The 10,347-nt window shown below is 43.4% G+C and overlaps 1 protein-coding gene across 1 annotated transcript in view; it reads left to right on the top strand.

The window, feature by feature from the left end:
- The window catches only part of LOC111959411 (diacylglycerol kinase beta-like), a 142,065-nt gene that overhangs the window by 28,324 nt on the left and 103,394 nt on the right, over positions 1 to 10,347 (top strand). Inside the window, exon 3 of the mRNA XM_023980927.2 lies at positions 7,221 to 7,297. Coding sequence (XP_023836695.1) covers positions 7,221 to 7,297 — 77 coding nt within the window. The remainder of the gene's footprint in view (positions 1 to 7,220; positions 7,298 to 10,347) is intronic.

The raw sequence follows: 10,347 nt of genomic DNA, 5'->3' as shown, positions 1-10,347 counted from the left end.
AAAAACATCCTCTAGTAAACTGACTGCAAGGTTTACGAATAGATCGGCTCAGAGAATGGAGTCAGCTCCCTCGTAAAAAACAACGTACTGTAACCAGACCAGGTCTGATAGCTGGGATACCCTGACGTACTGTAACCAGACAAGGTCTGATAGCTGGGATAACCTGACGTACTGTAAAAAGACCAGGTCTGATAGCTGGGATACCCTGACGTACTGTAACCAGACAAGGTCTGATAGCTGGGATACCCTGACGTACTCTAACCAGACAAGTTCTGATAGCTGGGATACCCTGACGTACTCTAACCAGACAAGGTCTGATAGCTGGGATACCCTGATGTCACCAGACTGAGAGTCAAATGCCAGGTTGTGTACATAGAGGGAGGTACCAACGAAATGCACCTCTCCCTTCCGAGCCTCACTTCCTACCCATCATTTGCCTAAGTGGTCTGATGTAGGCAATTGTTTTTCTTTGCGCTTGAAGATAAATGATTCATACAAATAGTATTTTCCCCCTCCCCATTGACTATTTCTATCACACCATTATATTGCTTGTTTTTTTCATTTACATTTTAGTAATTTAGCAGACACTCTTATCCAGAGCGACTTATAGTTAATGCATCCATCTTAAGTAGGGGAGCAAAGGGAGGGTGACTGGTAACTTTCAAAGTTTACCAGTAAACTATCAGAATTTTGGTAACGTTCAAGGATTCTCTGGAATTTATCACATGAAATCCAGGCTGTATCACATCCGGCCGTGATAGGGCAGCGCAAAATTGGCCCAGCGTCGTCTGGGTTTGGCCGGGGTAGGCCGTCATTGTAAATAAGAATTTGTTCTTAACTGACTTGCCTAGTTAAATAAAGAATAAATACAATTTTTTTTTAATAAAACATCTAGTGGGCTTTTTTCTCACTCTCTATGCGTAGGTAACTCATCCATATCAGTAGCCTTCCCACCCCAGACATTTGTAAGTCAAAGGAGAATCCATCACTAGTCTGGCTTTCCTTGTAATAGATGAGCCTTAATTTTCACTCCATTACAATCTATTGAACTGATACACATCCACACAGCAACTGAATAGATTGTGTTGTCTGAGAGAAACAATTTTTTATTTATTTTTTATCTGAGGATTCCTCTATTCATAGTCATACCTAAGAACACAATGTTCACATCCCCTAGACCTATTCATCTGTTGTCTGTCTAGGGGTATACTCAATTGTTGAGTGAGCTTCTCATTGAAACAGAAATTGATCAAATACAAAAGCCCAACACATAAACGGTTATGTGGTCAAAAGTAGTGCACTGCATGAGGAATAGGGTGCTGTTTGGAATGCAAGCATGATTTCATTCTGCTGATGAGGAAGGAATGAAGGCTGCTTTTGATTTACCAAGACTTGACCCCTCTTTTCCTATGATCTCTCTTTCCCTCGTTCATCTGAGTAATTTATTAACGGCTAAGGCTAAAAATACTCCTCCTGGCTCTTTCTTTCTCCTTCTCTCTATCCAGACAGTTTTATTTGTGCAGCTGCTTTGAGTTAATTTTTTTGTTTCTTTTCTGTGATTTGGCTCCATAGCATAGACCCATATAGTATGGTGGCTCCATAGCATAGGACCTTACAATATGGTGGCTCCATAACATAGACCCATATAGTATGGTGGCTCCATAGCATAGGACCTTACAATATGGTGGCTCCATAGCATAGGACCTTACAATATGGTGGCTCCATAACATAGACCCATATAGTATGGTGGCTCCATAACATAGGACCTTACAATATGGTGGCTCCATAACATAGGACCTTACAGTATGGTGGCTCCATAACATAGACCCATATAGTATGGTGGCTCCATAACATAGGTCCATACAGTATGGTGGCTCCATAACATAGAACCATACAATATGGTGGCTCCATAACATAGACCCATATAGTATGGTGGCTCCATAACATAGACCCATATAGTATGGTGGCTTCATAACATAGGTCCATACAGTATGGTGGCTCCATAACATAGACCAAAACAACAGTCAACAATACTACCTTAGTGGTACTGTACACTCCGGCATTAAAACAGGTGAATTTGATGCAAAACATTAATTATTTTGCTTCCATGATTCCGTTCACAAAGACCAGGATATAATATTTATCTTGATTGCCCTTTCTTATGATCCCTGCTCAGGCCTGTTTTCTACCCATAATAGAGGCAGCCAGTCAATAGCAGTGTGTACTGTTCATTCTATGATTATGAATAGCAGAAGTGAGATAGCAATTGCTGCTGTATTGTTCATTGTAATCGGGGTGTTTTGTCTCTTTCCTCTGTCTGTGTGAACAGAGGTGTGTTTGAGAGACGAACATCCTCTCTTCACAGAGCAGAGTGCTAAAGGGCTTGTTGATTTTGACACTGCTGTGCTAATGATGATATTTGTCATCTATTTACGCTGGGTTGCTAATGGACCTTCCGTCACATGTACTGTAGCACCCAGATCCCTGGTGATGGAGATGTGTCTGGGACCACAATGCTGCTGCTGGTGGTGGATGGGTATGTGTGTGTATGTGTGTGTGTGTGTGTGTGTGTGGGGGGGGGGGTTTGTTTCAAAATACTTGGAGCGTTTGATTGAGCGTGCCTTGAGTGATCAGGTAGGCGGGGATTATTCCGTTGGTTCCATTCCGCCAGACAAGCTCAATCAAGCCCATATTGTAAAAATACAAACACTGTTTGAACCCAGGTCTGCTGTGTTGGATGGATGTCTGTGTCTGTGTCTGTGCTACTATAATGTTGTTGGTAATTGTGTGTCTGGTGTGTCTGTTTTCAATAGGAGTTAATAAAGGAGAAATATAATGGAAAAGGTGAAATGTTAGTGTCAGCTACAGCGAGACTGTTCTTGTTTTTGTGCTGGTTGTAGGGATAACTAGCTACAGTCAAGTTACCTGAATGATCTACTTCATCAATGATGTTATGGTAAATGGAGTGGATTTACTGTAGCCTACACGGAACCCAAACCGACTCCGCGCGTGCATCGTGCGCAATCGTGCATACATTTCTTTTGTCCCCTTACACCAAACGCAATCACGACACGCAGGTTAAAATATCAAAACAAACTCTGAACCAATGACATTAATTTGGGGACAGGTTGAAAAGCATTAAACATGTATGGCAATTTAGCTAGTTAGCTTGCACTTGCTAGCTAATTTGTCCTATTTAGCTAGCTTGCTGTTGCTAGCTAATTTGTCCTGGGATATAAACATTGAGTTGTTGTTTTACCTGAACTGCACAAGGTCCTCTACTTCGACAAATGAATCCACACATAAAACGGCCAACCGAATCGTTTCTAGTCATCTCTCCTCCTTCCAGACTTTTTCATCGTTGAACTTATATGGTGATCGCATCTAAACTTTCATAGTGTTACCATGACGACCGGCAAAACAGTTAGTCTTTCAATTACCCACGTGGGTATAACCAATGAGGAGATGGAGACCTGCTTCTATAAACCAATGAGGAGATGGGAGAGGCAGGACTTTCAGCGTGATCTGCGTCAGAAATAGGAATGACTTCTATTTTAGCCCTTGGTAACGCAGACGCTCGTTGGCGCGCACGAGCAGTGTGTGTGCAATAATTGAATAATATGAATTTCTAAATTTATTTTGCGACGCTCGCGCACGCGACTTGTCCGGTCTGGTCAGCATGTTAGTTGTCTCAGGCCATTACCTATTGTTAGTTGATTCAGCGAGCGAATATGATTGCTCAGATCAGAGATTTGCCTGGGAAGGGGGGTCTGCTTTGCATACGTGCATACATATGAAATGCACACCTGCACGCATGTGTGTGAGTGTGTGCATGCGAGCATAGATGTGATTGAGCATTTTCAGTGAATAAGAATGTCTTCTCAGTAAGTCAACTCACCTGTTTAGATAAGGGTTAGCTATCTTTGGTCCCCGCCTCACTACCTTGCCTCAGTATGACAGGCTGAGAGGTGACTGGCGTTGGGGGGGATAAGGGTTAACTATCTATGGTCCCTGCCTTCCTGCCTTGCCTCAGTATGACAGGCTAACAGATGACTGGCATCGGGAGGAGGAGGGGGGGAAACCCAGAGAGATATTAGCATGGCTGGGTGTAAAACACACCAGTGGTCCCTGTGACTCACACCCTGCCTGCTCAGGCAGTCACCTAACACCTAACTGGCCTTTGTTTTAGACAGAGGAGAGACCGGGATGTTCAGCCTCACTCCACACAGATGATTCATTTACATAATGTATGCTATTTTTTCCCAAATCTAAACTACTGAGCTCACCTAACATAAGCTGGACTGCTGTGTACTAGAGAGAGGAGAACGTGTGGGGCGTTCAATTCATAGAGATATAATCTAACTCTATATTCAACTCCAGAGATGATTCAGTATGCTATAAGGGTTTTTCTACCAAAGAGAGTAGAGAGAGGGGGGTGATTATCCAACCTATTAAGATATACTGTATCTAATTACATTTCTATGGTCTAACCCAACTCGGAGTCTGAGATAATTCTGTATGCCGTTAGATTTTTGTTGTATTAAAGAGAGAAAAGAGAGTGGGCGTCCAAACCATCTCCACAGAGATGATTCACTATTTGCTCTGAGGGTTTTTTGCATTCCTAACAACTTTCCTGGCTTAATTGGTCTATTTGCTTAATTAATTAGCTAAACTCATTTTTACCTCTATTAAATTTGCTCCTCATGATCTACCCTGATGATCTTTTCAGATATAGCTAGAGCCCAAAAGACAATCAGCATATCCAGCAGCATTTCCCCACCCAATGATACGCCTGGTGCCAAAATTACTAAACGATTGGATTTAATTGGACAATTACAATGCCAGATTGTATACGCTCCTTGATAAATAGTTTTCTACCCTCAGAGTCTCAGACAGTAGCTAGAGTCATTCTGGGAAGTCAGACTTCCTAAATCTACATTGGCCTCATGGCTTTCTGATGTCATCGGCCGGCAAATATAGGTTTATGGTGGATACAGTGTCTGACAGTCTTCTACCCTATAGTATGTATTGCAATCTTTTCAAGTGTTGCACATGTAAAGTAGTCTTAAATTCTTACACAGTATGACGTGCATATCTTTGTCATGCACTGTATAAACTCTCCCGTCACTCAATTTCAATTAAATTCAAGGCGCTTTATTGGCATGGGAAACATATGTTAACATTGCCAAAGCAAGTTAAGTAGATATTACACAAAAGTGAAATAAACAATAAAAATGAACAGTAAACATTACACTCGCCTGCTACACTAACTAATTCTCAGATAGAGTTCAGTGTGTCAAATCGGAGGGCCTGTTGTCCGGACCTCTGGCAGTCGCTATGGGGGTGCCACAGGGTTCAATTCTTGCTGCCCGCACCCGCCTGCCCGACTAACATCACTACTCTGGACGGTTCTGACTTAGAATATGTGGACAACTATAAATACCAAGGTGTCTGGCTAGACTGTAAACTCTCCTTCCAGACTCACATTAAGCATCTCCAATCCAAAGTTAAATCTAGAATCGGCTTCCTATTTCGCAACAAGCTCCTTCTATGCAGCCAAACATACCTTATACAAATGACTATCCTACGCTTGAACTTCGCGATGTCATTTAACAATTAGCTCCAACACTCTACTCAGTAAATTTGGTGCAGTCTATAACAGTGCATCGTTTGTCACCAAAGCCATATATTAACCACCACTCGCGACTGTACTCTCGTAGGCTGGTCCCGCTATATATTCGTCGCAACCCACTGGCTCCAGGTAATCTATAAGTCTTTGCTAGGTATAGCTCCGCCTTATTAGCTCTGGTCACCATAGCAATATTTCATTTACATTTTAGTCTTTGCAGACGTCTTATCAGAGCGACTTACAGTAGAGTGCATACATTTTATTCATTTTACATACTGAGACAAGGAAATCCTACGGCCAAACCCTCCTAACCGGACGACGCTATGCAATTGTGCGTCGCCCACGGACTCCCGGTTGCGGCGGGCTGCGACAGAGCCTGGGCGTGAACCCAGAGACTCTGGTGGCGCAGCTAGCACTGTGATGCAGTGCCCTAGACCACTGCGCCACCCGGGAGGCCAGTACCCACCAATAGCACGCGCTCCAGCAGGCATATTTCACTGGTCATCCCCAAAACCAAAACCTACTTTGGCCGCCTTTCCTTCTAGTTCTCTGCTGCCAATGACAGGAACAAATTGCAAAAATCACTGAAGTTGGAGACATATCTCCCTCACTAACTTTAAGCATCAGCTGTCAGAGCAGCTTACCGATCGCTGCAGCTGTACACAGCCCATCTGTAAATAGCCCATCTGTAAATAGCCCATCCAACCAACTACCTACCTCATCCCCATATTTGTTTTTGTTTTTCTGCTCTTTTGCACACCAGTATTTCTACTTGCACATCCTCATCTGCACATATATCACTCCAGTGTAAATTGCTCAATTGTAATTAGTTCGCCACTATTGGCCTATTTATTGCCTTACCTCCTTAATTAATTTGCACACACTGTATACAGATTTTTTTTATTCTATTGTGTACGTTTGTTTATCCCATGTGTAACTCTGTGTCGTTGTTTTGTTGCACTGTTTTGCTTTATCTTGGCCAGGTTGCAGTTGTGAGAACTTGTTCTCAACTGGCCTTCCTGGTTAAATAAAGGTGAAATAAAAAAAATACATAAAAAAACCTCACAGAAGTTCCAAAATAATAAAGACGTTTCAAATGTCATATTATGTATATATACAATGTAACGATGTGCAAATGGTTAAAGTACAAAAGGGAAAATAAATCAACATAAATATGGGTTGTATTTACAATCGTGTTTGTTCTTCACTGGTTGCCCTTTTCTTGTGGCAACAGGTCACAAATCTTGCTGCTGTGATGGCACACTGTGGTATTTCACCCAGTAGATATGGTAGTTTATCAAAATCGTGTTGTTTTCAAATTCTTTGTGGATCTGTGTAATCTGAAGGAAATATGTGTCTCTAATATGGTCATACATTTGGCAGGAGGTTAGGAAGTGCAGCTCAGTTTCCACCTCATTTTCTGGTCAGGGTGCACATAGCCTGTCTTCTCTTGAGAGCCAGGTCTGCCTACAGTAATATTTCTCAATAGGAAGGCTATGCTCACTGAATCTGTACATAGTCAAAGTTTTCCCTGACTTTGGGTCAGTCACAGTGGTCAGGTATTCTGCCACTCACCCTCTCTCTTTCTCAGATTCCACCAAGAAGCTGAAGGATGTTCTGGAGGAGTTTCACGGTGAAGGAGTCCTCTCCAAGTACAATCCTGAGCAGGTACAGTATGTCTCTGCCTCACCTCTTTCCTCCCTTACACCTCTCCTCTCCCCTCCTCCCTGTCCCTCCTCTCCTCTCACCCCAGTTCTCCTCTCCTCCCCTCCTCTTTTTTCCTCCCCTACACTTCCTGAGGGAGATCAATAGATTAGTTATGTTATTAAGACTCTGGCTATCACATGACTCAGTACTTAGCTCCATCACTGAAACGCTTAGTCATCCCCTCCATTTAGAGTGTAGTGAGGTGAGAAACACTTCCTCCCTCCCTTGCCCTCACCATCAACGTCCCTGTGACGCCCTTTAGCCTCCACGGTAATGACAGAGGGGACACGCGTTACGTCATCATGGTGACGAGGATAGGTGGCGCTGTCATTCTATTATGGTCTGTCTGGATGGGTCACCACTCCACTTCCCCTGTCCCCAACCCTACTAATTTCTAATCTCCTGCCCCCTTTCCTTCTAATAACTCCAGCATCGCGACATGAGTAACAGACTCACAGCGGCTGGTTGGCGCCATCAGAGCCCCAGTCGCACTCAGACATCATGTGGCCTGTGGTGTGATCACCAGACCCAGCGAGGGCAGGCAAAGGGCTGCTGGTATTCTCTGCATTGTATGGCAAGGAGCGAGGTAACTCTTGTGCTCGTGTAATCCATTAGTCGTTCTCTTGGTGACTCATCAATCCTTGCCTGTTCTGGAAGCTGCCTTAAACGCCGGTGACAAACCATCAGTGGAGTTGTCTCCCCCCGCCTCCGACCGCCTCCGACTGTATTTCTTCATGACAGATGAGCGATAAGGCGGACAGGGGACTGTAAATTAAAGGGTGGAGGTGTTTCCACACACATACAAACACACACTTTCCACAGGAGGCACTGACGGAGGGAACATCAATCAGATGGAGTATAATTTATGACTGTGTCATTCAGTTGAGCTCATCTTGCTGTGAGACTGTCATCCCTGAGGATGTATGTCACTTTAGTGACCGAGGACCCCAGGAGTGACAAGAACTAATGTTCCTTTAATCCACCTTGATAACACAGACAGGGTTGGGAGACAGGGTTTTATATGTATTCATAATACAGGCAGGGTTGGGAGCCAGGGTTTAATATGTATTGGTAATACAGACAGGGTTGGGAGACAGGGTTTAATATGTATTGATAATACAGGCAGGGTTGGGAGCCAGGGTTTAAACATGTATTGGGTAATACAGGAGGTTGGGAGCCAGGGTTTAATATGTATTCCTAATAAGGTGGTTGGGAAGCCAGGTTTTAACATGTATTGATAATACAGGCAAGGTTGGGAGCCAGGGTTTAATATGTATTGATAATACAGGCAAGGTTGGGAGCAGGTTTAATATGTATTGATAATAACGGAGGGTTTGGGGCCGGGTTTAATAATGTATTGATAATACAGGCAGGGTTGGGCCAGGGTTTAATATGTATTGATAATACAGCAAGGTTGGAGCCAGGGTTTATATGTATTGATAATACCGGCAGGGTTGGAGCCAGGGTTTAAATATGTTTCATATACCGGCAGGGTTTGGGAGCCAGGTTTACATGTATTGATATACAAGCAAGGTTGGGAGCCAGGGTTTAAATTGTTTGATAATACAGGCAGGGTTGGGAGCAGGGTTTAATATGTTTCATAATACAGGAGGGTTGGAGAGGGTTTAATATGTTATGGTAAATACAGGCAGGGTGGGAAGCCAGGGTTTAATATGTATTGGTAATACAGGCAGGGTTGGGAGCAGGGTTTAACATGTATTGATAATACAGGCAGGGTTGGGAGCCAGGGTTTAACATGTATTGATAATACAGGCAGGTTGGAAGCAGGGTTTAATATGTATTCATAATACGGCAGGGTTGGGAGCAGGGTTTATATGTTTGGTATAAGGCAGGGTTGGGAGCCAGGTAATGTATTGTTAACGGCAGGTTGGAGCAGGTTTATATGTATATTAATACAGGCAGGGTTGGGAGCCAGGGTTTAATGTATTTGAATACAGGCAGGGTTGGGAGCAGGGTTAAGTATGTATTGATAATAAGGCAGGGTTGGGAGCCAGGGTTTTAATATGTATTGAAATACAGGCAGGGTTGGGAAGCCAGGGTTTAAATGTATTTGACATCAGGCAGGTTGGGAGCCAGGTTTAACATGTATTGATATACAGGTGAGGTTGGGGGCCAGGGTTTAATATGTATTGGTAATACAGGCAGGGTTGGGAGCCAGTGTTTGCTGTGCTGACGTGGTGGAGTGTGGTGGTTTGCCCTGTGCTCTGGTGAGAGGTTTTCTGTAATAGATATAGTGAAGTTTTTTAATGCAACATTGTTTTTATTCTTTCTCATGACTTTATTGGCTCAGGTCATAAGGCCTCTCCCCCTCAACCTGATCTTTCACCCCCATCATAAACTTTACCCTCATCCTGACCTTTTACCCCCAACATAACCTCTCTCTGTCATGACTGCATGTGCCAGACATGCATTCAAAGCTGTCCAATTTTAACCATAAATATATCCAAATGGTGAGTATGATGACACGCCTCGCTAGCGTGTACACATTCTTTTTACCCTCTTGATGTGTTGGCATTGGTTCCACAATGGATTTGATTGATTTGTCAAGGCCATCAATGCTAGCAGGGAGATGTAGACAGCTTGATGGAGACATTCCAGAAATGCCTATCTAACCCTTGTGGGTGCTCTTATTGCAGACAAGCATGTCTTTCTCACGACATGACCTTATGACTCTTATTTGTTTTGGGGGATTTGTTTTTGGAAAGTGTGCATTTTTCTCAAAATCTGCTGTAAAATAAATGAAGTGAATCTTGTGGTAGCTTCACCAAATAAGGAGAAGAGAGGAGGAGTGATATGAATGATGGTTCTGCAGGTCTGGCCTGCCAGCTCTCACTCTCTCTCTCTCTCTCTCTCTCTCTCTCTCTCTCTCTCTCTCTCTCTCTCTCTCTGGGTTTGGGTAAATAAAAAAATAAATAATTTAAAAATAAGTTAGACACGGGGCTGGCAAGCAGTTAGTAAAGCGGCGAGGAGAGAGGGAGAGAGAAGAGGAT

This window comes from Salvelinus sp. IW2-2015, linkage group LG36 (genome assembly GCF_002910315.2).
Source record: "Salvelinus sp. IW2-2015 linkage group LG36, ASM291031v2, whole genome shotgun sequence".
Classification (NCBI taxonomy): Eukaryota; Metazoa; Chordata; class Actinopteri; order Salmoniformes; family Salmonidae; genus Salvelinus; species Salvelinus sp. IW2-2015.
This window is presented reverse-complemented; position numbering and strand designations above follow the sequence as displayed.